Raw genomic sequence first — 27,903 nt, 5'->3', positions numbered from 1 at the left:
TCATCAGCAACTTGGGACAAGACAAAAGCTTCGATCTCTATCTGGACTGGAGGTCCATGCGATGACCGAATGCTTATGCGACAGACCTTGAAGGTTCTATTTACCTTTCCGTTAATGCCTGTCACTTCAGCCCTCGTGAGGACCTTGCTTCAGATGTAAAGAAGGTCCGGACAATATTGTGAGAACTGGGCTGTGCTGGGACCGGCGTTGGATCCGGTCGGGCATCCTTGTGCAAGAGCGTATTGTGACGACCCTTGCACGTGAAGCAGTTGTGCTGACTCGGGCAATCTTTTACTTGATGCTTCGCAAGAGCGAAACAGTTTAGACAAAGGGACTTTTTCTTTATGTATGCCCCCCCTCTCCGGCACCGGCATCTGAAGGAAGCGGGGACATCGACGCACCGGGTGTTTTTCCATCATACAGAGATCACAGGATTTTGCTATGGTCATCTTGGCTTCAAATGTATTAGCCTGTCGGGTGGCTGGAAGTAGATTTTGCGGAGGTTTCGGTGTGGGAAGCGAAATAGCCATTGCAGTTGTATTTTCAACCGCTTCAAACGTACGGAACGGCTCGGTGAGGAAATCGTCCATCGTTTGTCATTCTGGAATGGCAGTCTTATCTCCAGGAGATTGGGTGATCTTCGGCAATTTGAGGGAACAGAAAAATACGAACATGCCACCCCACGTGGTGACTGGCAGGCCACAGTGCTCAAAAGCGCGAATGGATGCCTGCAGAGCATTCTGATGATCTTGTAATGCCTTTCCGGACTCATGGGAAATTTGAGGCAGATCAAGAAATGCTCGGAATTGGCTGTTTACGATAAGTCGCCCATGACGGTTCGGAGGAGTAGGAGCAGACGCTTCGTGGATAAGCTCGCTTAATCGAGCCGTGCATCGCTCGTAGATTTGATAGCCTTTGTCAAATTTAGATGGATGGCTAAATTTTCAGAGCTACCGTCTTTAGTATCTGGGAGTGCCTCACATTTCTCATATTCCTGCTCGATCCTCTCACACAACGCTCGTACTCGATCACGACGGACTTGGAGCGTAAAAACGCTGACCTCGGACAGTGAAGTGACTTGGGTGTCGACTTCAAATTGAATCAGTTTATCACCGATCGAGATAAACTTTTGCAAACCCATGGTGGAAGCAACTAAAGTCCTTTTGGATTCGGACCGAGTGATTCTTGGGCCGGTTACCAAAATCTGTGGAGGTGGCCAGCGGTACCAGTGGCTTGACCTTTTTTGGCCTGCTCGACGTGGCCGCAGTGGTCCTAGTGATCTGGTTTGGCACGGCTTGAAAATTGGCGAAAAACACAAACTGGAACGTTTGGGAAAACCTGGAACAGTAGCAAACCACGCAAGGAACGGCTTTGAAACGCCTTGAAAATTGATTAAAAAACCCACAAAACGAGTTGGTACGGTTGGGATAACTTGGAACGCTGCCAAAGAACCCTATGCACGGCTTTGAACGCTTTGGAATTGAAAAATAAAACCCAAGGATACCACTTGGACCGCGTGGTACACTTTGGAATTGAAATATAACCCCAAAGATACGACTTGGAACGCGTGGAACACTTTGGAATATAAATATAGCCCCAAAAATACGACTTGGAACGCGTGGAACACTTTGAAATTGAAACATAACCCCAAAGAAACGACTTGGAACGCGTGGAACGAGAATTTAGCAAAATTATGAAAAATTAAATTTCCATACGCATAGAAATAAATTTTGCTCTCTGAACCGAAACGGAATTGGAACAGAAATTACACCCTTGCAGAGGGTATTATAAAATTGATCAGATGTTTGTAACGCACAGAAGGAGACATTTCCGGCCCCATAAAGTATATATATTCTTGATCAGCGTGAGAAGCTGAGTCGATATAGCCATGTCCGTCTGTCCGTCCGTCTGTGCGTACGCGTTTTACTCAGCCGTCTTAAGAGCTATCGGGCTGAAATTTTTTTTCGTGGGTTTTTATTACCCGGCAAAAATAAAGTATGAAAACCATAAGGATCGGACCACTATATCATATAGCTCTAGAAGAACTAGAAGAAACATTTTACTAAAAATCAAGTATGTGATAATATGAGAGTAAAATTGTTTTGTTTGTATATTGATGAATTGAGTTGCAGAAAACAAATTTTGAACATGTAAAATTATTATTACCAAGAACTGCAAGGGTATACAAACTTCGGCATAGCCGATGTTAGCTTCTTTGATTTTTTATTTTTGTTTTTGATTTTCTCGGCTCCTAACAAACTTAATGAAATAATTTCTTTTATAATTTGTTGGTTATTGTGTTCAGATTACGAACCGTAAGAATGGTCTTCATATTTTCATCCGTTTTTTTCACAGGTGCATTTGAACAAAGAAAAGTCCGTTTTTTGGAGGGCATATATTTAAGACGTTTTTTCCAAAATTTTAAATATTACAGATAGAAGTTTAAACCAACATTACATAATAAACTCAATATCATAAAATACCTAGCAAGTCCCAAATTCAACTGCAACACACACACACTGATCAACCTAACAAAATCTATATTGATATCTAAAATAGACCACTCAATATTTATCTACGGGCACGCACCAAAATCAACGCTCAACAAGCTTTAATCTTTGTTTAACGCAGCAATACGCACATCACTTGGCGCGCTACGATCAACGCCCATATCAAACTTACTTTTCGAATCAAATATACCCACAATAGAACAACAGAGAGACCTTATTACAGCCAAAACATACAAAACATTACTTGACAGTTCAAATTCACCACTCTACAAACATATTAAGCAAAGTAACAAAACTAAAATATATAAAATATCATCGACATTAGAAAAAATCATCCTTTTATGCAATGAAAACCATATCCCCTACCTCCCGGTACCAAACAGAGCAATAACCCCTCCATGGACTTTCGCTACCGTTATAAATACTACACTACAAAAATACAGCAAACCCAATACACCGACGAGTATTTATAGGCGGCACTTCCTCGATCTCAAGGCTAAATACAACAAATACACATTTATATATACCTACAGACGGCTCGAAATCAGCCGAAACTATAGTCATTCTTGACGCAATTAAACTAATTCAAAGTAGAAAAGGTAACTTTGTAATTTGTTCGGATTCTCTCTCATCTATTAAAACTATCGGGAACATTGACAACAACAACTTTTATCCAACTTTAATTAGGAATCTGCTTACCAAATCTGCACCCAAAATAAAACTTCTTTGGAACCCCAGCCATTGTGGCATTGAAGGGAACGAACTTGCCGATTCGGTAGCCAAGTCTACAATCTTTAGTCCGTTACACTGCACCCCTAACTTCAACACTAAAGACATCAACAAATTTCTTAGAAGCAAAAATATTCAACAACTTAGGAATAACATTGAACACTGCAATAGATGGTATCAACAAGTCAACACTAGCCTAACGGACTCAAGACTCTATCTAAAATCATTTAGCCAAAACATAATAACACGTAGAGACCAAATAAAAATAGTAAGGCTTAGATTAGGACACACACGGCTCACCCAAGAAGTTTATATCGACCCCAACAACATCACCCCATCCCCAAACTGTTTATGTGCAAGTAACCTCAACATTACCCACATCCTTAAAGAATGCCCAGCAACCCAGCACCTTAGGAACCAAATTTTCAAAAATACCTGCACCCTTTCCATCCTTTCAAATCCCACACCAGAAAATACATCGCAAATAATCCAATTCCTTAACCTTACAAAAATCTACCACTAATTGTAATTATACATAAGTATGTTAATATGTAAATTTGTAAATATGTAAATACCAAGCCGAAGGCCTTAGCTGCCAGCGCTTTAGTTCATAAGTTAGCAATAATTTAATAATTTTATTATAAATAAATAAAATTTGTAAGAAAATTTGAGTTTGTGATTTTAGTAAGAAGTCTCCTTTGCGTTTAGCAGTTTCTTTCGCACCAATTTTTGCTGCTTGCCAAGTGGGTCTTTTTAAATTCCCAATTTCGGGTGAGCACGTGGCGCTATTGCAACCCATGCCGCCGGTTAGGGGGCGAACAGGCTCCGTTATTTGATTGCACCAGTACTCAGTAGGAGTGAGCGAGATGACTATATTAGCTCAACCAATCAGGTTAAGCTAGGTAAGTGGCGTGATTACGCCAGCCAACCAGAGCGAAGATAGTAAGAGGATTCCGTTATTCGGAATCGGATTGTCCGCTAATTGTTTAGGAACGTCTGCTCTTGACGAGAGTAGGCTCGCGACTATAAAAATACATATAAAAATTTATTGTTGAGTGGTACCTTCAAATATAAATGGGCGATTTCGAAAATGCGTGGCACAAAATCTACTTACATAGGTGGTGTGATGTCGAGCATGGTCAGTCACATGCAATATATAGTAATATACAATACAGTACTAAAATACATATGTATGTCTTATGCATTTATAATCGGCAATGTTTATTTATTGAATATTATATTGAAGTTTAATGGTATTTATAAAAATACTTTTTTTTTTTTTGTGGTTCAGTGTTCTTTATTTAAGATCTATCCGGGGGACAATTATTAAATTTGTTCAAACATTAACATATGGGAAAAAATACTAAATGTGATGATACTAGACTTGGGTAAAAGCAGCCCATCGAGGTGAACTGGCTCACTCATTCTTTTTGCCGAAGTCAGCCAACTCACTCATTTGGCTCACTGGATCACTTGCTGATAGCTCATGGGCGCCAGTTGTAACGATCCTTTTCGTCCTTCGGGATATTTACAATATCTCTTGGGCTAGGTTCGGCACAACAAATTTATTTTGTGCTCCGCTGAAATTAAAACACGTTCGATTTCAGATGCTAATGTTTAATTGTATGTTTATTCAAATCGTTAATGGAGTGGGTCGGATATGACGGTTTCTCGATGGTAGTGCTGGGCTTGGACAGCGTTGGTGAGTCACTTCGAATCCCTCGTCGTCCTTTCCTGTCTTCCTCTTGTTTCTGTAGCCGTTGCTGGCTACTGCCTCGATTTGTACAATGTGCTTGATTTGCGATACACCTTTGCACCCTTTTCGCTAAATTTGTTGAGAATGCTTTTGCTTTAAGGCTGTTATCACGACGCAGGATGTTTCCTCAGAAATTGGTACTCATCAGGATATATAGATCCTGGAATTTCGGCAGTAGGAAATATCCTCGTGCCTACCACTGACTTTGGACGCTCCTGGAGATTGCTTGGCTTCTCTCAAATTTACTTTAGCTTGGGTACGGTGTTTGTTATCCTTGTTTAAGGACTTGTTATAATTGAATGAAGCTGTACAGGTTACTCGTAAGGCCTGTATAGTTCTTAGTTTTGCTGTTGTTTCTTGTGTTTCCTTGATAAGTTTCTTAAGGTTACTCGTAAGGCCTTAATTACTTGTTACTTGATCACGACTTGTTGACTTGATGATTTGCTTGATGGGCATTGCCTTTATATAGGCAGATCCCCCCGGCCTCAGGAATATCTTGGTGTAGTACCGCTATACAGCTGGTATATTTCCATCGACCCTCTGCTTTCACCCACGCATCCACTTGTTGCTATGCGTGGTGAAAGTCCCGTAAATCCTTGGCGCATATTACCACTTTCTTTGTGGCTGAGCGCCCATTTACGCCTTGTCCTTGTCGTTCTTGTTTGTACATCTTGACTTGCATCACTTTCTCGCATTGGCGTCGCCTTTCTATTGGCCGCCCTCCGAATCCCGATGACTCTCTCTGCTTTCTCTGCCAACGCTGCCGTCGCCCGTCGCTCCCTTTGATCCACTCGTCATACCCAAATTCACCCACATTTACTCAATATTATTATCTACATACATATATGCTAATTGTATTAACTAAATTAACGTTTAAACATAATTAGCTTGATTACTTTAATATATAACAATATTTAATTCCCCACGCAAAACACTTTCATACGCATCTCGTATCTATTAGATAGAGGGCTTCCCCATGGCTCATCCCTCCCCCTTCGGCTTGCATATTCCCCTCACAAATCCACAAACCATTTTCGTTTTACAATTTCTTTACTCTCCCCCCTACTCCCCGTTTCATAAGCATAGCCCTCACTTGGTTTCATTTCGGTACCAAGCGTCCCCCGCACCCGTCTTTCGGGTTTGCTTGGCCCTCACTTTTGTTTTCTCTCGCTCACAAAATTCTTTTGGTGCTTGCAATTTACTGCTTTCGCTCTCATGAGCGTGACGTATGCATAGCGCGGCCCATTGGCCACCGGTATTCTCCCTTGCCGTCACTCACGCATAGTGTACGTGTGACCTATATGTATGTATGCTAATGCATGCATTTATTTGCCTCTCCATGCTCTTAATTTATCTAATGAAGCCAATGCCCCCTTTTTACATGCAATTGTGCCCTCAAGCCCAGCTTCATTTACTCTTATACAGCCACTCATATTTGTTATGCTTCCCACGCATCTTCCCGCTTGTACGAAATCGCCAAACGGTTGCATGTGGTTCGATTCGGTTCGATCGAGCCATGTTGGACTTGGTTGCCCGTCGCCTGTGCACGTATATTGGTTTTTCGTTATGCCTCCCACGCATCTTCCCGCTTGTACGAAATCGCCAAAAGTTGCGTGGGGTTCGATCGGCCATGTTCGACCGGTCTCTCTCATTGGCTCTTATACGATCGAACTTAATGTATTATGCTTCCCACGCATCTTCCCGCTTGTACGAAATTGCCAAACGGTTGCGTGGGGTTCGATCGGCCATGTTCGGCCGGCCTTGCTTCATTTGCTCATTCACAGCCGATTTCACTCTTATACGACCAATTCTGTGCTTGGTCTTATATCGTGTATTTAGTTTGTGTCTTGGCTGTGTTTGTATCTGGCTGTTTGTTGTATCTTTGTAGTTTGTTTGTTGTATCTTGTTTGTTGTAGCTTGTTTGTTGTGTGGGACATTATTCTTGTCTATATAATGTTCCTCACACTCCCCCTTCTTCGGGAGGGATTTGCCCTCCCCTGTCCCTTGTACCTTGTGTTGGTTTTCTGTATGTGTATTTTCCATTCTCGTATTTGTGCATTTAATATGTTTGCCTTTGTAGTTTTGGCATGTGTTTTGCTCGTTTTGTGTGCTTTTTTTTTCTTTTTGCTTTTTTTTGTGTGTTTTTGCTTGTTTTGTGTTTTTCTTTGGTTTTGCTTGTGTTTTGCTTGTTTTGTGTGTTTTGCTTATTTTGTGTTTTTCTTTGGTTTTGGCTTGTCTTTTGCTTGTTTTGTGTCTTTTTTTTCTTTGGGACTCAGCTCGCATCTTTTATTGGCCAATTGGCATCTTCTAATGTTGGCGATTACTGAGTATCTTTTCGTTAAATGTTGGCGGATTAGGGCATCTTTTCATTGTTTTTTTTTCTTTGGCCCGTTCCGCATCTTTTTTTTTTCCTACTTACATCTAATTATCCTACTTATTATACCCTCCTTTCCCGATATACCCGAACTACCCCCTGCGCTATCCTAATCCTATACCTTGTTTGACCCGCCCACACCAATCTCACTACTCGTGGCCCTTCGTGCTGGGCCATTTGGCCCACGACATCCACCACCATTTCTGGCCATTCTTCTTCTGGCACTGCCTCATACCTTTCATGCCCGTATGGCACTGGGCATGATAGCTGCCGGGCCAATATGGGCCGAGCACTGACGTTGTGCCCCATGGGTGCAGACACTTGCCTATTTAATGCCGGTCTTGGCTCCACCCATGGGCACTCTTGATGTTCTAGCTCGTGTTGTTGTTGCTGTTGCTGCTGCTGTTGTTGTTGTTGCTGTTGCTGCTGCTGTTGTTGCTGTTGCTGCTGCTGTTGTTGTTGTTGCTGTTGCTGTTGCTGCTGCTGTGTTGTTGCTGTTGCTGCTGCTGTTGTTGCTGTTGCTGTCGTTGCTGCTGCTGCTGATGTTGTTGCTGTTGTTGCTGCTGCTGTTGTTGCTGTTGCTGCTGCTGTTGTTGTTGTTGCTGTTGCTGCTGCTGTTGTTGCTGTTGCTGCTGCTGTTGTTGTTGTTGCTGTTGCTGTTGCTGCTGCTGTTGTTGCTGTTGCTGCTGCTGTTGTTGCTGTTGCTGTCGTTGCTGCTGCTGCTGATGTTGTTGCTGCTGCTGTTGTTGCTGTTGCTGCTTTACTGCGTCCGCCAGCCTTTCCCTGGCCCTTGCTAGCTCGTCTTGCTGGTGCCTTTCCCACGCCAGCAGATCCCTCTCCGCCTCCTGCTGCTGCAGGATCTGCTGGCGCCACCAACTCATCCATTGCTGGTTCTCCAGCATAGCCCGTTCGGACTCCCAATCTATCCCCTCTGGCTCGAGTGGAGGTGGGCTGGCTACTCCATCAGCCGCACCTTCATCAGCCACGGCCACCTCCGCCGTTTGGCTGGCCTCTGACCTTGAGTCCACCATACGAAACGGCGTTGGTGGCCGCGCTGGCTCCCACAATCTTGCCGGCGGCTCGTATATCTCATTCTGCTCCCACGGCGCATACTCCTCTGGGCTACTTCGGCCGCTGCTTGCTTCCTCCGCCACTTCGTCCTCCATCATGGCTATCGCCTCGCCCAGCTCTCTCCACATCTCGTCGTCTTCATCCTCCTCCTGGTGGCCCTGATTTATCGCCGACTCTGCTTCGCTCTCTTCTGACCCGTATCCACTGTCCTCTACGTCCTCATCGTTCTCCTCGTCCGATGAGGCGGCGATTACCGGATCCATCATATCCGGCTCATCGTCGTCGGACTCCTCATCGGAGGATGAGGAGTTGTAACGATCCTTTTCGTCCTTCGGGATATTTCCAATATCTCTTGGGCTAGGTTCGGCACAACAAATTTATTTTGTGCCCCGGTGAAATTAAAACATGTTCGATTTCAGTTGCTAATGTTTAATTGTATGTTTATTCAAATCGTTAATGGAGTGGGTCGGATATGACGGTTTCTCGATGGTAGTGCTGGGCTTGGACAGCGTTGGTGAGTCACTTCGAATCCCTCGTCGTCCTTTCCTGTCTTCCTCTTGTTTCTGTAGCCGTTGCTGGCTACTGCCTCGATTTGTACAATGTGCTTGATTTGCGATACACCTCTGCACCCTCTTCGCTAAATTTGTTGAGAATGCTTCTGCTTTAAGGCTGTTATCACGACGCAGGATGTTTCCTCAGAAATTGGTACTCATCAGGATATATAGATCCTGGAATTTCGGCAGTAGGATATATCCTCGTGCCTACCACTGACTTTGGACGCTCCTGGAGATTGCTTGGCTTCTCTCAAATTTACTTTAGCTTGGGTACGGTGTTTGTTATCCTTGCTTAAGGACTTGTTATAATTGAATGAAGCTGTACAGGTTACTCGTAAGGCCTGTATAGTTCTTAGTTTTGCTGTTGTTTCTTGTGTTTCCTTGATAAGTTTCTTAAGGTTACTCGTAAGGCCTTAATTACTTGTTACTTGATCACGACTTGTTGACTTGATGATTTGCTTGATGGGCATTGCCTTTATATAGGCAGATCCCCCGGCCTCAGGAATATCTTGGTGTAGTACCGCTATACAGCTGGTACATTTCCATCGACCCTCTGCTTTCACCCACGCATCCACTTGTTGCTATGCGTGGTGAAAATCCCGTAAATCCTTGGCGCATATGACCACTTTCTTTGTGGCTGAGCGCCCATTTACGCCTTGTCCTTGTCTTTCTTGTTTGTACATCTTGACTTGCATCACTTTCTCGCATTGGCGTCGCCTTTCTATTGGCCCCCCCTTCATATCCCGTTGACTCTCTCTGCTTTCTCTGCCAACGCTGCCGTCGCCCGTCGCTCCCTTTGATCCACTCGTCATACCCAAATTCACCCACATTTACTCAATATTATTATCTACATACATATATGCTAATTGTATTAACTAAATTAACGTTTGAACATAATTAGCTTGATTACTTTAATATATAACAATATTTAATTCCCCACGCAAAACACTTTCATACGCATCTCGTATCTATTAGATAGAGGGCTTCCCCATGGCTCATCCCTCCCCCTTCGGCTTGCATATTCCCCTCACAAATCCACAAACCATTTTCGTTTTACAATTTCTTTACTCTCCCCCCTACTCCCCGTTTCATAAGCATAGCCCTCACTTGGTTTCATTTCGGTACCAAGCGTCCCCCCGCACCCGTCTTTCGGGTTTGCTTGGCCCTCACTTTTGTTTTCTCTCGCTCACAAAATTCTTTTGGTGCTTGCAATTTACTGCTTTCGCTCTCATGAGCGTGACGTATGCATAGCGCGGCCCATTGGCCACCGGTATTCTCCCTTGCCGTCACTCACGCATAGTGTACGTGTGACCTATATGTATGCTAATGCATGCATTTATTTGCCTCTCCATGCTCTTAATTTATCTAATGAGGCCAATGCCCCCTTTTTACATGCAATTGTGCCCTCAAGCCCGGCTTCATTTACTCTTATACAGCCACTCATATTTGTTATGCTTCCCACGCATCTTCCCGCTTGTACGAAATCGCCAAACGGTTGCATGTGGTTCGATTCGGTTCGATCGAGCCATGTTGGACTTGGTTGCCCGTCGCCTGTGCACGTATATTGGTTTTTCGTTATGCCTCCCACGCATCTTCCCGCTTGTACGAAATCGCCAGAGGTTGCGTGGGGTTCGATCGGCCATGTTCGACCGGTCTCTCTCATTGGCTCTTATACGATCGAACTTAATGTATTATGCTTCCCACGCATCTTCCCGCTTGTACGAAATTGCCAAACGGTTGCGTGGGGTTCGATCGGCCATGTTCGGCCGGCCTTGCTTCATTTGCTCATTCACAGCCGATTTCACTCTTATACGACCAATTCTGTGCTTGGTCTTATATCGTGTATTTAGTTTGTGTCTTGGCTGTGTTTGTATCTGGCTGTTTGTTGTATCTTTGTAGTTTGTTTGTTGTATCTTGTTTGTTGTAGCTTGTTTGTTGTGTGGGACATTATTCTTGTCTATATAATGTTCCTCACACTCCCCCTTCTTCGGGAGGGATTTGCCCTCCCCTGTCCCTTGTACCTTGTGTTGGTTTTCTGTATGTGTATTTTCCATTCTCGTATTTGTGCATTTAATATGTTTGCCTTTGTAGTTTTGGCATGTGTTTTGCTCGTTTTGTGTGCTTTTTTTTTTCTTTGCTTTTTTTTTATGTGTTTTTGCTTGTTTTGTGTTTTTCTTTGGTTTTGCTTGTGTTTTGCTTGTTTTGTGTGTTTTGCTTATTTTGTGTTTTTCTTTGGTTTTGGCTTGTCTTTTGCTTGTTTTGTGTCTTTTTTTTTTTTGGGACTCAGCTCGCATCTTTTATTGGCCAATTGGCATCTTCTAATGTTGGCGATTACTGAGTATCTTTTCGTTAAATGTTGGCGGATTAGGGCATCTTTTCATTGTTTTTTTTTCTTTGGCCCGTTCCGCATCTTTTTTTTTCCCTCCTACTTACATCTAATTATCCTACTTATTATACCCTCCTTTCCCGATATACCCGAACTACCCCCTGCGCTATCCTAATCCTATACCTTGTTTGACCCGCCCACACCAATCTCACTACTCGTGGCCCTTCGTGCTGGGCCATTTGGCCCACGACATCCACCACCATTTCTGGCCATTCTTCTTCTGGCACTGCCTCATACCTTTCATGCCCGTATGGCACTGGGCATGATAGCTGCCGGGCCAATATGGGCCGAGCACTGACGTTGTGCCCCATGGGTGCAGACACTTGCCTATTTAATGCCGGTCTTGGCTCCACCCATGGGCACTCTTGATGTTCTAGCTCGTGTTGTTGTTGCTGTTGCTGCTGCTGTTGTTGCTGTTGCTGCTGCTGTTGTTGTTGTTGCTGTTGCTGCTGCTGTTGTTGTTGTTGCTGTTGCTGCTGCTGTTGTTGCTGTTGCTGCTGCTGTTGTTGCTGTTGCTGTCGTTGCTGCTGCTGCTGATGTTGTTGCTGTTGCTGTTGTTGCTGCTGCTGTTGTTGCTGTTGCTGCTTTACTGCGTCCGCCAGCCTTTCCCTGGCCCTTGCTAGCTCGTCTTGCTGGTGCCTTTCCCACGCCAGCAGATCCCTCTCCGCCTCCTGCTGCTGCAGGATCTCGCTGGCGCCACCAACTCATCCATTGCTGGTTCTCCAGCATAGCCCGTTCGGACTCCCAATCTATCCCCTCTGGCTCGAGTGGAGGTGGGCTGGCTACTCCATCAGCCGCACCTTCATCAGCCACGGCCACCTCCGCCGTTTGGCTGGCCTCTGACCTTGAGTCCACCATACGAAACGGCGTTGGTGGCCGCGCTGGCTCCCACAATCTTGCCGGCGGCTCGTATATCTCATTCTGCTCCCACGGCGCATACTCCTCTGGGCTACTTCGGCCGCTGCTTGCTTCCTCCGCCACTTCGTCCTCCATCATGGCTATCGCCTCGCCCAGCTCTCTCCACATCTCGTCGTCTTCATCCTCCTCCTGGTGGCCCTGATTTATCGCCGACTCTGCTTCGCTCTCTGACCCGTATCCACTGTCCTCTACGTCCTCATCGTTCTCCTCGTCCGATGAGGCGGCGATTACCGGATCCATCATATCCGGCTCATCGTCGTCGGACTCCTCATCGGAGGATGAGGAGTTGTAACGATCCTTTTCGTCCTTCGGGATATTTACAATATCTCTTGGGCTAGGTTCGGCACAACAAATTTATTTTGTGCCCCGGTGAAATTAAAACATGTTCGATTTCAGTTGCTAATGTTTAATTGTATGTTTATTCAAATCGTTAATGGAGTGGGTCGGATATGACGGTTTCTCGATGGTAGTGCTGGGCTTGGACAGCGTTGGTGAGTCACTTCGAATCCCTCGTCGTCCTTTCCTGTCTTCCTCTTGTTTCTGTAGCCGTTGCTGGCTACTGCCTCGATTTGTACAATGTGCTTGATTTGCGATACACCTCTGCACCCTCTTCGCTAAATTTGTTGAGAATGCTTTTGCTTTAAGGCTGTTATCACGACGCAGGATGTTTCCTCAGAAATTGGTACTCATCAGGATATATAGATCCTGGAATTTCGGCAGTAGGATATATCCTCGTGCCTACCACTGACTTTGGACGCTCCTGGAGATTGCTTGGCTTCTCTCAAATTTACTTTAGCTTGGGTACGGTGTTTATTATCCTTGTTTAAGGACTTGTTATAATTGAATGAAGCTGTACAGGTTACTCGTAAGGCGTGAATAGTTCTTAGTTTTGCTGTTGTTTCTTGTGTTTCATTGATAAGTTTCTTAAGGTTACTCGTAAGGCCTTAATTACTTGTTACTTGATCACGACTTGTTGACTTGATGATTTGCTTGATGGGCATTGCCTTTATATATGCAGATCCCCCGGCCTCAGGAATATCTTGGTGTAGTACCGCTATACAGCTGGTACATTTCCATCGACCCTCTGCTTTCACCCACGCATCCACTTGTTGCTATGCGTGGTGAAAGTCCCGTAAATCCTTGGCGCATATGACCACTTTCTTTGTGGCTGAGCGCCCATTTACGCCTTGTCCTTGTCTTTCTTGTTTGTACATCTTGACTTGCATCACTTTCTCGCATTGGCGTCGCCTTTCTATTGGCCGCCCTCCGTATCCCGTTGACTCTCTCTGCTTTCTCTGCCAACGCTGCCGTCGCCCGTCGCTCCCTTTGATCCACTCGTCATACCCAAATTCACCCACATTTACTCAATATTATTATCTACATACATATATGCTAATTGTATTAACTAAATTAACGTTTAAACATAATTAGCTTGATTACTTTAATATATAACAATATTTAATTCCCCACGCAAAACACTTTCATACGCATCTCGTATCTATTAGATAGAGGGCTTCCCCATGGCTCATCCCTCCCCCTTCGGCTTGCATATTCCCCTCACAAATCCACAAACCATTTTCGTTTTACAATTTCTTTACTCTCCCCCCTACTCCCCGTTTCATAAGCATAGCCCTCACTTGGTTTCATTTCGGTACCAAGCGTCCCCCGCACCCGTCTTTCGGGTTTGCTTGGCCCTCACTTTTGTTTTCTCTCGCTCACAAAATTCTTTTGGTGCTTGCAATTTACTGCTTTCGCTCTCATGAGCGTGACGTATGCATAGCGCGGCCCATTGGCCACCGGTATTCTCCCTTGCCGTCACTCACGCATAGTGTACGTGTGACCTATATGTATGCTAATGCAGGGCCCGGCACAAAGAGAGCGCTGAAAAGATGTAGTTGTATGTGTGCGCTTGCTTGTGTGCGTAAGTTACTTTACACTGCGCAAATTGCATGTGACAAAAGCAAGAAAAATTAGAAATGCGATGGAAAACCAATAATTTTGAATTAATATTTTTTTTGAAACTCAACTATTTCCTTTACTTCTATATTATTTGGATAACTTTTTATCCGAAGGAGATTTTCTAAATGGCTATCAGTTAGACTGTTTCGAATAGAATTTTTAATTAATTTCATTGTAGAAAATGTGTTTTCACAAATATATGTTGTGGTAAACATAGAACATAATTTTAACATTGCCTTTTTGCAAATCGGAAATTTATCTATAGGGATTTCTCGCCAAAATTCTATTCCACTACTTAACGGCAGCATCAAGTCAGTTTTCATGACCTGTATTTCCTCGCTAATTTCTTTTGGAATTGACTCAGATTCCGCTTCTAGGGGGTTATTAAAAACTGCAATGAGCCAATTGATTTGTTGAAAATCAGAAAATTTTTCCGCTATTTCAGAGGAAAAGGTATTAACTGCCTCTGCGTATTCCTGAATTCGGGAAGGGTTGGGGTGCAATGTAGCAATTTCTGCAGTTCGCTGAAGGCTGGACAGGTCATTGTTTTTTATTTGAATTTTAAGACCATTTATTTTGCAAGTAAATTTATTGATTGCTGCAATTAAATCGGACGGAAGTTTGTTGCGGCCTTGAAGCTGAAGATTTAATTGATTAATGAAAAGGACTATGTCAGTTAGAAATGCCAAGTCTAAAATAAATAATGGATTTTTTAATGAAGCTAACAATTCTTTGTCTTTTTCTAAGTTCTCGCTTTCTAAGAATGAAATTACTTCATTACGAAGAGTGTATAGTCTGTCTAAACTTTGGCCTCGGCTCAGCCACCTAACATCAGTAAAAAGGCAAAGATCCTCATATTCAGCGCCGAATTCTGACAGAAAAGATTTAAACTTTCTATGGGTTAGCGAATTATGACCACCTTTAATGCGATTAATAATTCTAATTGCTACACCCATTGCATCCACAACTTGAAAAATTTTTGCAAACAATGCTTGCTGATGGATGAAACAATGGAAAAATGGTATTTCTTCTACATGTCTATTGACATGGCCAAGAAATCCTTCATTCTTTCCCTTCATGGTGGCGGCACCATCAGTGCAAATTGAGGACATTTTATTTGATAATTGGAATGAAAGTACATGCTTCTCAAAGGCATCAAACGTACTTTTCCCATTAACATGACTATGAAAAGAATGTAACTTTAAAAATTCATCGCAAATGTTAAAGTCGTAATCAATAGTCCTAACACAAATAACCATTTGACTAATATTTCTAACATCTACGCTTTCATCCAAACAAATTGAAAAGAAGGCACAGCCCTCTATTCTTTTCTTAGTTTCTGAGTATAAGTATTGGCCTATTTCCTCGGTCCTGCGAGTTATAGTTCGACTTGATAAAGGAGTATCGTTTATTAAACTATAACACTCCTGGTCCCTATGCCCCAAAATATCAAGCACCTCCAAGCAAAGGTCTTTAAAAAAACATACCGTCTTCGAATGGGCGACATTTTCGAGCTAATGCTAGTGCAATGGCAAAAGACGCTTTTAATTGCACATTTTCCGAGTCACCATCAGGACCGTTTTCTAAAACAGGTTGGCGAACTCGATTGTTTTTGAGATAAAACAAACGTTTAAGTTTATGAAATAAATTTAATCTCTCGTTTTCGTTTTTAATCTGGGACTCGTTATGAGTGGAAAAGTGACGATTAAGGTGAAATTTATATTTTTTGGCAATTACGCGATGACATATTAAACATTCTGCCTCATTGTTTAAATTTAATCCAAAAAAAAAATTGGTTTTCCCATTCGACATCCCACATGTTTTCGGTAAAGAAAAAAATATAAAAATAATATACGAAATTAAAATAAGTCACACAGCAAATCGCAATGGTTAATCACATCAAAAAGTCTTTAGAAAGACTATTTTCTAAACAAATTACTATTCACAAAAAATGAAACCAATTGCACAACACTTTCACACAAATTAGAGGGTCAATTACGACTAAAAAGTGGACCGCGGATTCGCGAAAATCTTGACCTTTAGGTAGCAAGTTAACCCTTTTTACCTAATTTTGCTAAAAATAGATTTTTTGTCCCACTTCCCATTCCCTTTTTTTATCGTTTCCATTTCTAAACAACGACAAGTGCAAGAAACCGCAAGTGCAGGTAGAATGCTCTGAAATGTTACCCTTTTTACCTACTTCGGCCGATGCTCGAAGATTCGAAGATGCATTTTTGCCCATGTTTTCTGCAAATCTGTGACAAGAAAAATGTCTACATATGTAATTGTAAGTGGAATATTTGCATAATATGAATGTTTTATATACATATACATACATATGTACATATGTATACATTTTTCAAATTTTTGGAATGCTGAAAGCTTCCATATTCCGTTTTTATGTATGTAGATTGCATACTTTTTTTGCGCTTATGCTTTAAATTTTCAATTAAAAATATTATATCATAATATTTTTGCAAAAGTTGCCAGTTACATAAAAAGAATAAAGGCATTAATTTTTTCATGTGTACCGATCGAGCAAAGCGACATAGATGTGCTTGCGTCGAAATGCTGACGGCAACTAAATCAACCCTCATGCTCTGTGTGAGGTCTTCGGCAGCCGTTCGGTTACACGCATACGAGGTGCCGAACGTGTTCGTCCCCCGGGGGATATGAGTGCCGGGCTCTGTGCTAATGCATGCATTTATTTGCCTCTCCATGCTCTTAATTTATCTAATGAGGCCAATGCCCCCTTTTTACATGCAATTGTGCCCTCAAGCCCGGCTTCATTTACTCTTATACAGCCACTCATATTTGTTATGCTTCCCACGCATCTTCCCGCTTGTACGAAATCGCCAAACGGTTGCATGTGGTTCGATTCGGTTCGATCGAGCCATGTTGGACTTGGTTGCCCGTCGCCTGTGCACGTATATTGGTTTTTCGTTATGCCTCCCACGCATCTTCCCGCTTGTACGAAATCGCCAGAGGTTGCGTGGGGTTCGATCGGCCATGTTCGACCGGTCTCTCTCATTGGCTCTTATACGATCGAACTTAATGTATTATGCTTCCCACGCATCTTCCCGCTTGTACGAAATTGCCAAACGGTTGCGTGGGGATCGATCGGCCATGTTCGGCCGGCCTTGCTTCATTTGCTCATTCACAGCCGATTTCACTCTTATACGACCAATTCTGTGCTTGGTCTTATATCGTGTATTTAGTTTGTGTCTTGGCTGTGTTTGTATCTGGCTGTTTGTTGTATCTTTGTAGTTTGTTTGTTGTATCTTGTTTGTTGTAGCTTGTTTGTTGTGTGGGACATTATTCTTGTCTATATAATGTTCCTCACACTCCCCCTTCTTCGGGAGGGATTTGCCCTCCCCTGTCCCTTGTACCTTGTGTTGGTTTTCTGTATGTGTATTTTCCATTCTCGTATTTGTGCATTTAATATGTTTGCCTTTGTAGTTTTGGCATGTGTTTTGCTCGTTTTGTGTGCTTTTTTTTTCTTTGCTTTTTTTTTTTATGTGTTTTTGCTTGTTTTGTGTTTTTCTTTGGTTTTTGCTTGTGTTTTGCTTGTTTTGCTTATTTTGTGTTTTTCTTTGGTTTTGGCTTGTCTTTTGCTTGTTTTGTGTCTTTTTTTTCTTTGGGACTCAGCTCGCATCTTTTATTGGCCAATTGGCATCTTCTAATGTTGGCGATTACTGAGTATCGTTTCGTTAAATGTTGGCGGATTAGGGCATCTTTTCATTGTTTTTTTTTCTTTGGCTCGTTCCGCATCTTTTTTTTCCTACTTACATCTAATTATCCTACTTATTATACCCTCCTTTCCCGATATACCCGAACTACCCCCTGCGCTATCCTAATCCTATACCTTGTTTGACCCGCCCACACCAATCTCACTACTCGTGGCCCTTCGTGCTGGGCCACTTGGCCCACGACATCCACCACCATTTCTGGCCATTCTTCTTCTGGCACTGCCTCATACCTTTCATGCCCGTATGGCACTGGGCATGATAGCTGCCGGGCCAATATGGGCCGAGCACTGACGTTGTGCCCCATGGGTGCAGACACTTGCCTATTTAATGCCGGTCTTGGCTCCACCCATGGGCACTCTTGATGTTCTAGCTCGTGTTGTTGTTGCTGTTGCTGCTGCTGTTGTTGTTGTTGCTGTTGCTGCTGCAGTTGTTGCTGTTGCTGCTGCTGTTGTTGTTGTTGCTGTTGCTGTTGCTGCTGCTGTTGTTGCTGTTGCTGCTGCTGTTGTTGCTGTTGCTGTCGTTGCTGCTGATGTTGTTGCTGTTGCTGTTGTTGCTGCTGCTGTTGTTGCTGTTGCTGCTTTACTGCGTCCGCCAGCCTTTCCCTGGCCCTTGCTAGCTCGTCTTGCTGGTGCCTTTCCCACGCCAGCAGATCCCTCTCCGCCTCCTGCTGCTGCAGGATCTGCTGGCGCCACCAACTCATCCATTGCTGGTTCTCCAGCATAGTCCGTTCGGACTCCCAATCTATCCCCTCTGGCTCGAGTGGAGGTGGGCTGGCTACTCCATCAGCCGCACCTTCATCAGCCACGGCCACCCCCGCCGTTTGGCTGGCCTCTGACCTTGAGTCCACCATACGAAACGGCGTTGGTGGCCGCGCTGGCTCCCACAATCTTGCCGGCGGCTCGTATATCTCATTCTGCTCCCACGGCGCATACTCCTCTGGGCTACTTCGGCCGCTGCTTGCTTCCTCCGCCACTTCGTCCTCCATCATGGCTATCGCCTCGCCCAACTCTCTCCACATCTCGTCGTCTTCATCCTCCTCCTGGTGGCCCTGATTTATCGCCGACTCTGCTTCGCTCTCTTCTGACCCGTATCCACTGTCCTCTACGTCCTCATCGTTCTCCTCGTCCGATGAGGCGGCGATTACCGGATCCATCATATCCGGCTCATCGTCGTCGGACTCCTCATCGGAGGATGAGGAGTTGTAACGATCCTTTTCGTCCTTCGGGATATTTCCAATATCTCTTGGGCTAGGTTCGGCACAACAAATTTATTTTGTGCCCCGGTGAAATTAAAACATGTTCGATTTCAGTTGCTAATGTTTAATTGTATGTTTATTCAAATCGTTAATGGAGTGGGTCGGATATGACGGTTTCTCGATGGTAGTGCTGGGCTTGGACAGCGTTGGTGAGTCACTTCGAATCCCTCGTCGTCCTTTCCTGTCTTCCTCTTGTTTCTGTAGCCGTTGCTGGCTACTGCCTCGATTTGTACAATGTGCTTGATTTGCGATACACCTCTGCACCCTCTTCGCTAAATTTGTTGAGAATGCTTTTGCTTTAAGGCTGTTATCACGACGCAGGATGTTTCCTCAGAAATTGGTACTCATCAGGATATATAGATCCTGGAATTTCGGCAGTAGGATATATCCTCGTGCCTACCACTGACTTTGGACGCTCCTGGAGATTGCTTGGCTTCTCTCAAATTTACTTTAGCTTGGGTACGGTGTTTGTTATCCTTGTTTAAAGACTTGTTATAATTGAATGAAGCTGTACAGGTTACTCGTAAGGCGTGAATAGTTCTTAGTTTTGCTGTTGTTTCTTGTGTTTCATTGATAAGTTTCTTAAGGTTACTCGTAAGGCCTTAATTACTTGTTACTTGATCACGACTTGTTGACTTGATGATTTGCTTGATGGGCATTGCCTTTATATATGCAGATCCCCCGGCCTCAGGAATATCTTGGTGTAGTACCGCTATACAGCTGGTACATTTCCATCGACCCTCTGCTTTCACCCACGCATCCACTTGTTGCTATGCGTGGTGAAAGTCCCGTAAATCCTTGGCGCATATGACCACTTTCTTTGTGGCTGAGCGCCCATTTACGCCTTGTCCTTGTCTTTCTTGTTTGTACATCTTGACTTGCATCACTTTCTCGCATTGGCGTCGCCTTTCTATTGGCCGCCCTCCGTATCCCGTTGACTCTCTCTGCTTTCTCTGCCAACGCTGCCGTCGCCCGTCGCTCCCTTTGATCCACTCGTCATACCCAAATTCACCCACATTTACTCAATATTATTATCTACATACATATATGCTAATTGTATTAACTAAATTAACGTTTAAACATAATTAGCTTGATTACTTTAATATATAACAATATTTAATTCCCCACGCAAAACACTTTCATACGCATCTCGTATCTATTAGATAGAGGGCTTCCCCATGGCTCATCCCTCCCCCTTCGGCTTGCATATTCCCCTCACAAATCCACAAACCATTTTCGTTTTACAATTTCTTTACTCTCCCCCCTACTCCCCGTTTCATAAGCATAGCCCTCACTTGGTTTCATTTCGGTACCAAGCGTCCCCCGCACCCGTCTTTCGGGTTTGCTTGGCCCTCACTTTTGTTTTCTCTCGCTCACAAAATTCTTTTGGTGCTTGCAATTTACTGCTTTCGCTCTCATGAGCGTGACGTATGCATAGCGCGGCCCATTGGCCACCGGTATTCTCCCTTGCCGTCACTCACGCATAGTGTACGTGTGACCTATATGTATGCTAATGCATGCATTTATTTGCCTCTCCATGCTCTTAATTTATCTAATGAGGCCAATGCCCCCTTTTACATGCAATTGTGCCCTCAAGCCCGGCTTCATTTACTCTTATACAGCCACTCATATTTGTTATGCTTCCCACGCATCTTCCCGCTTGTACGAAATCGCCAAACGGTTGCATGTGGTTCGATTCGGTTCGATCGAGCCATGTTGGACTTGGTTGCCCGTCGCCTGTGCACGTATATTGGTTTTTCGTTATGCCTCCCACGCATCTTCCCGCTTGTACGAAATCGCCAGAGGTTGCGTGGGGTTCGATCGGCCATGTTCGACCGGTCTCTCTCATTGGCTCTTATACGATCGAACTTAATGTATTATGCTTCCCACGCATCTTCCCGCTTGTACGAAATTGCCAAACGGTTGCGTGGGGTTCGATCGGCCATGTTCGGCCGGCCTTGCTTCATTTGCTCATTCACAGCCGATTTCACTCTTATACGACCAATTCTGTGCTTGGTCTTATATCGTGTATTTAGTTTGTGTCTTGGCTGTGTTTGTATCTGGCTGTTTGTTGTATCTTTGTAGTTTGTTTGTTGTATCTTGTTTGTTGTAGCTTGTTTGTTGTGTGGGACATTATTCTTGTCTATATAATGTTCCTCACACTCCCCCTTCTTCGGGAGGGATTTGCCCTCCCCTGTCCCTTGTACCTTGTGTTTGTTTTCTGTATGTGTATTTTCCATTCTCGTATTTGTGCATTTAATATGTTTGCCTTTGTAGTTTTGGCATGTGTTTTGCTCGTTTTGTGTGCTTTTTTTTTCTTTGCTTTTTTTTTATGTGTTTTTGCTTGTTTTGTGTTTTTCTTTGGTTTTTGCTTGTTTTGCTTATTTTGTGTTTTTCTTTGGTTTAGGCTTGTCTTTTGCTTGTTTTGTGTCTTTTTCTTCTTTGGGACTCAGCTCGCATCTTTTATTGGCCAATTGGCATCTTCTAATGTTGGCGATTACTGAGTATCTTTTCGTTAAATGTTGGCGGATTAGGGCATCTTTTCATTGTTTTTTTTTCTTTGGCCCGTTCCGCATCTTGTTTTTTTCCTACTTACATCTAATTATCCTACTTATTATACCCTCCTTTCCCGATATACCCGAACTACCCCCTGCGCTATCCTAATCCTATACCTTGTTTGACCCGCCCACACCAATCTCACTACTCGTGGCCCTTCGTGCCGGGCCATTTGGCCCACGACATCCACCACCATTTCTGGCCATTCTTCTTCTGGCACTGCCTCATACCTTTCATGCCCGTATGGCACTGGGCATGATAGCTGCCGGGCCAATATGGGCCGAGCACTGACGTTGTGCCCCATGGGTGCAGACACTTGCCTATTTAATGCCGGTCTTGGCTCCACCCATGGGCACTCTTGATGTTCTAGCTCGTGTTGTTGTTGCTGTTGCTGCTGCTGTTGTTGTTGTTGCTGTTGCTGCTGCAGTTGTTGCTGTTGCTGCTGCTGTTGTTATTGTTGCTGTTGCTGTTGCTGCTGCTGTTGTTGCTGTTGCTGCTGCTGTTGTTGCTGTTGCTGTCGTTGCTGCTGATGTTGTTGCTGTTGCTGTTGTTGCTGCTGCTGTTGTTGCTGTTGCTGCTTTATTGCGTCCGCCAGCCTTTCCCTGGCCCTTGCTAGCTCGTCTTGCTGGTGCCTTTCCCACGCCAGCAGATCCCTCTCCGCCTCCTGCTGCTGCAGGATCTGCTGGCGCCACCAACTCATCCATTGCTGGTTCTCCAGCATAGTCCGTTCGGACTCCCAATCTATCCCCTCTGGCTCGAGTGGAGGTGGGCTGGCTACTCCATCAGCCGCACCTTCATCAGCCACGGCCACCCCCGCCGTTTGGCTGGCCTCTGACCTTGAGTCCACCATACGAAACGGCGTTGGTGGCCGCGCTGGCTCCCACAATCTTGCCGGCGGCTCGTATATCTCATTCTGCTCCCACGGCGCATACTCCTCTGGGCTACTTCGGCCGCTGCTTGCTTCCTCCGCCACTTCGTCCTCCATCATGGCTATCGCCTCGCCCAGCTCTCTCCACATCTCGTCGTCTTCATCCTCCTCCTGGTGGCCCTGATTTATCGCCGACTCTGCTTCGCTCTCTGACCCGTATCCACTGTCCTCTACGTCCTCATCGTTCTCCTCGTCCGATGAGGCGGCGATTACCGGATCCATCATATCCGGCTCATCGTCGTCGGACTCCTCATCGGAGGATGAGGAGTTGTAACGATCCTTTTCGTCCTTCGGGATATTTACAATATCTCTTGGGCTAGGTTCGGCACAACAAATTTATTTTGTGCCCCGGTGAAATTAAAACATGTTCGATTTCAGTTGCTAATGTTTAATTGTATGTTTATTCAAATCGTTAATGGAGTGGGTCGGATATGACGGTTTCTCGATGGTAGTGCTGGGCTTGGACAGCGTTGGTGAGTCACTTCGAATCCCTCGTCGTCCTTTCCTGTCTTCCTCTTGTTTCTGTAGCCGTTGCTGGCTACTGCCTCGATTTGTACAATGTGCTTGATTTGCGATACACCTCTGCACCCTCTTCGCTAAATTTGTTGAGAATGCTTTTGCTTTAAGGCTGTTATCACGACGCAGGATGTTTCCTCAGAAATTGGTACTCATCAGGATATATAGATCCTGGAATTTCGGCAGTAGGATATATCCTCGTGCCTACCACTGACTTTGGACGCTCCTGGAGATTGCTTGGCTTCTCTCAAATTTACTTTAGCTTGGGTACGGTGTTTATTATCCTTGTTTAAGGACTTGTTATAATTGAATGAAGCTGTACAGGTTACTCGTAAGGCGTGAATAGTTCTTAGTTTTGCTGTTGTTTCTTGTGTTTCATTGATAAGTTTCTTAAGGTTACTCGTAAGGCCTTAATTACTTGTTACTTGATCACGACTTGTTGACTTGATGATTTGCTTGATGGGCATTGCCTTTATATATGCAGATCCCCCGGCCTCAGGAATATCTTGGTGTAGTACCGCTATACAGCTGGTACATTTCCATCGACCCTCTGCTTTCACCCACGCATCCACTTGTTGCTATGCGTGGTGAAAGTCCCGTAAATCCTTGGCGCATATGACCACTTTCTTTGTGGCTGAGCGCCCATTTACGCCTTGTCCTTGTCTTTCTTGTTTGTACATCTTGACTTGCATCACTTTCTCGCATTGGCGTCGCCTTTCTATTGGCCGCCCTCCGTATCCCGTTGACTCTCTCTGCTTTCTCTGCCAACGCTGCCGTCGCCCGTCGCTCCCTTTGATCCACTCGTCATACCCAAATTCACCCACATTTACTCAATATTATTATCTACATACATATATGCTAATTGTATTAACTAAATTAACGTTTAAACATAATTAGCTTGATTACTTTAATATATAACAATATTTAATTCCCCACGCAAAACACTTTCATACGCATCTCGTATCTATTAGATAGAGGGCTTCCCCATGGCTCATCCCTCCCCCTTCGGCTTGCATATTCCCCTCACAAATCCACAAACCATTTTCGTTTTACAATTTCTTTACTCTCCCCCCTACTCCCCGTTTCATAAGCATAGCCCTCACTTGGTTTCATTTCGGTACCAAGCGTCCCCCGCACCCGTCTTTCGGGTTTGCTTGGCCATCACTTTTGTTTTCTCTCGCTCACAAAATTCTTTTGGTGCTTGCAATTTACTGCTTTCGCTCTCATGAGCGTGACGTATGCATAGCGCGGCCCATTGGCCACCGGTATTCTCCCTTGCCGTCACTCACGCATAGTGTACGTGTGACCTATATGTATGCTAATGCATGCATTTATTTGCCTCTCCATGCTCTTAATTTATCTAATGAAGCCAATGCCCCCTTTTTACATGCAATTGTGCCCTCAAGCCCGGCTTCATTTACTCTTATACAGCCACTCATATTTGTTATGCTTCCCACGCATCTTCCCGCTTGTACGAAATCGCCAAACGGTTGCATGTGGTTCGATTCGGTTCGATCGAGCCATGTTGGACTTGGTTGCCCGTCGCCTGTGCACGTATATTGGTTTTTCGTTATGCCTCCCACGCATCTTCCCGCTTGTACGAAATCGCCAGAGGTTGCGTGGGGTTCGACCGGTCTCTCTCATTGGCAGAATGAGATATACGAGCCGCCGGCAAGATTGTGGGAGCCAGCGCGGCCACCAACGCCGTTTCGTATGGTGGACTCAAGGTCAGAGGCCAGCGAAACGGCGGAGGTGGCCGTGGCTGATGAAGGTGCGGCTGATGGAGTAGCCAGCCCACCTCCACTCGAGCCAGAGGGGATAGATTGGGAGTCCGAACGGGCTATGCTGGAGAACCAGCAATGGATGAGTTGGTGGCGCCAGCAGATCCTGCAGCAGCAGGAGGCGGAGAGGGATCTGCTGGCGTGGGAAAGGCACCAGCAAGACGAGCTAGCAAGGGCCAGGGAAAGGCTGGCGGACGCAGTAAAGCAGCAACAGCAACAACAGCAGCAGCAACAACATCAGCAGCAGCAGCAACGACAGCAACAGCAACAACAGCAGCAGCAACAGCAACAACAGCAGCAGCAACAGCAACAGCAACAACAACAACAGCAGCAGCAACAGCAACAACAGCAGCAGCAACAGCAACAGCAACAACAACAACAGCAGCAGCAACAGCAACAACAGCAGCAGCAACAGCAACAACAACAACAGCAGCAGCAACGACAGCAACAGCAACAACAGCAGCAGCAACAGCAACAACAGCAGCAGCAACAGCAACAGCAACAGCAACAACAACAACAGCAGCAGCAACAGCAACAACAGCAGCAGCAACAGCAACAACAACAACAGCAGCAGCAACAGCAACAACAACACGAGCTAGAACATCAAGAGTGCCCATGGGTGGAGCCAAGACCGGCATTAAATAGGCAAGTGTCTGCACCCATGGGGCACAACGTCAGTGCTCGGCCCATATTGGCCCGGCAGCTATCATGCCCAGTGCCATACGGGCATGAAAGGTATGAGGCAGTGCCAGAAGAAGAATGGCCAGAAATGGTGGTGGATGTCGTGGGCCAAATGGCCCAGCACGAAGGGCCACGAGTAGTGAGATTGGTGTGGGCGGGTCAAACAAGGTATAGGATTAGGATAGCGCAGGGGGTAGTTCGGGTATATCGGGAAAGGAGGGTATAATAAGTAGGATAATTAGATGTAAGTAGGAAAAAAAAGATGCGGAACGGGCCAAAGAAAAAAAACCATGAAAAGATGCGCTAATCCGCCAACATTTAACGAAAAGATACTCAGTAATCGCCAACATTAGAAGATGCCAATTGGCCAATAAAAGATGCGAGCTGAGTCCCAAAGAAAAAAAAGACACAAAACAAGCAAAAGACAAGCCAAAACCAAAGAAAAACACAAAATAAGCAAAACAAGCAAAACACAAGCAAAAACCAAAAAAAAAAAAAAAGCACACAAAACGAGCAAAACACATGCCAAACCTACAAAGGCAAACATATTAAATGCCCAAATACGAGAATGGAAAATACACATACAGAAAACAAACACAAGGTACAAGGGACAGGGGAGGGCAAATCCCTCCCGAAGAAGGGGGAGTGTGAGGAACATTATATAGACAAGAATAATGTCCCACACAACAAACAAGCTACAACAAACAATTAAGGCCTTACGAGTAACCTTAAGAAACTTATCAAGGAAACACAAGAAACAACAGCAAAACTAAGAACTATACAGGCCTTACGAGTAACCTGTACAGCTTCATTCAATTATAACAAGTCTTTAAACAAGGATAACAAACACCGTACCCAAGCTAAAGTAAATTTGAGAGAAGCCAAGCAATCTCCAGGAGCGTCCAAAGTCAGTGGTAGGCACGAGGATATATCCTACTGCCGAAATTCCAGGATCTATATATCCTGATGAGTACCAATTTCTGAGGAAACATCCTGCGTCGTGATAACAGCCTTAAAGCAAAAGCATTCTCAACAAATTTAGCGAAAAGGGTGCAGAGGTGTATCGCAAATCAAGCACATTGTACAAATCGAGGCAGTAGCCAGCAACGGCTACAGAAACAAGAGGAAGACAGGAAAGGACGACGAGGGATTCGAAGTGACTCACCAACGCTGTCCAAGCCTAGCACTACCATCGAGAAACCGTCATATCCGACCCACTCCATTAACGATTTGAATAAACATACAATTAAACATTAGCAACTGAAATCGAACATGTTTTAATTTCACCGGAGCACAAAATAAATTTGTTGTGCCGAACCTAGCCCAAGAGATATTGTGAATATCCCGAAGGACGAAAAGGATCGTTACAACCCGATAGTAAAATACGCTACATTTTAAGCCATTTAAAAATTTTTTTTCTTTGAACTAGCAGAACAAACAAAATAACAAAACAAAATAAAATATGACAGAAAATTAAAAACAAAATAAACATTTTTTGAGATCCATTCATTGAACGCGAAATGAGCCATAAGAGTGAGTGAACAAAACTGAGCTGGTTAACAAAAACTGAACTACTGAGTCAAAATGAGCTAGTGAGCCAAAAAGAGCCATATTGAAGGACCCAGCTCAGTGGCTCAGTTCAGTGAGCCATTCATCTTGGCTCACTCACTCATTAGCTACCCAAGCCTAGATGATACATACAATTTACAAAAACAATTAATAAATTTGATTAGACGTTAACATTTGGGAGACAATTAGTACGGACTGATTAGGATAATGTCACTGTGTTTGTCTTGGGGCTGCTCAGCTCGGTCGGAAAGGTAGGTCCAGTGGATGGTGATGTTTAAGCTTTCTGGTGTGCAAGCTGTTGTCCAGCAGGTTGATCGCTAGGTTGTTTTCATGGTTGCTCAGCCTCTCCATGTGGTTCTTCGCTCTGCTCTGAATGGTCTCGAGTACCGTCTCCACTTCACGGTGTAGGATTCTGTTGGTCATATAGAACGGTGCACCAGTTATCACGCGTAGGAGTTTGGATTGGAAGCTTTGTACTCTCTGGATATTGGAGGCGCTAGCTGTGCCCCATAGCTGAATTCCGTATGCCCATATTGGTTTCAGCATCGTATTGTATAGGAGGATTTTATTTTGGAGTCTCAACTTGGACCTGCCTCCCACGAGCCAGTACA

General features: G+C 44.5%; 1 protein-coding gene across 1 annotated transcript; it reads right to left on the bottom strand.

The window, feature by feature from the left end:
* Positions 1 to 596: 596 nt before the first annotated feature.
* LOC137586089 (uncharacterized) lies at positions 597 to 23,728 on the bottom strand. The gene is made up of 10 exons (XM_068302090.1): positions 23,687 to 23,728; positions 22,459 to 23,033; positions 18,590 to 19,253; positions 11,971 to 12,604; positions 11,504 to 11,636; positions 8,134 to 8,797; positions 7,491 to 7,816; positions 1,199 to 1,338; positions 982 to 1,089; positions 597 to 913 (listed from the first exon to the last, which is right to left on the bottom strand). The coding sequence occupies exons 1-10, from the start codon at positions 23,726 to 23,728 to the stop codon at positions 597 to 599; spliced, it is 3,603 nt and encodes a 1,200-aa protein (XP_068158191.1).
* Between the last annotated feature and the right edge of the window lie 4,175 nt (positions 23,729 to 27,903).

The sequence above is a fragment of the Drosophila tropicalis genome, unplaced genomic scaffold, assembly GCF_018151085.1.
Source record: "Drosophila tropicalis isolate 14030-0801.00 unplaced genomic scaffold, ASM1815108v1 contig_9, whole genome shotgun sequence".
In the NCBI taxonomy this organism is placed as follows: Eukaryota; Metazoa; Arthropoda; class Insecta; order Diptera; family Drosophilidae; genus Drosophila; species Drosophila tropicalis.
The sequence above is the reverse complement of the archived record's forward strand: the minus strand, read 5'-3'. Positions and strand labels throughout refer to the sequence as shown.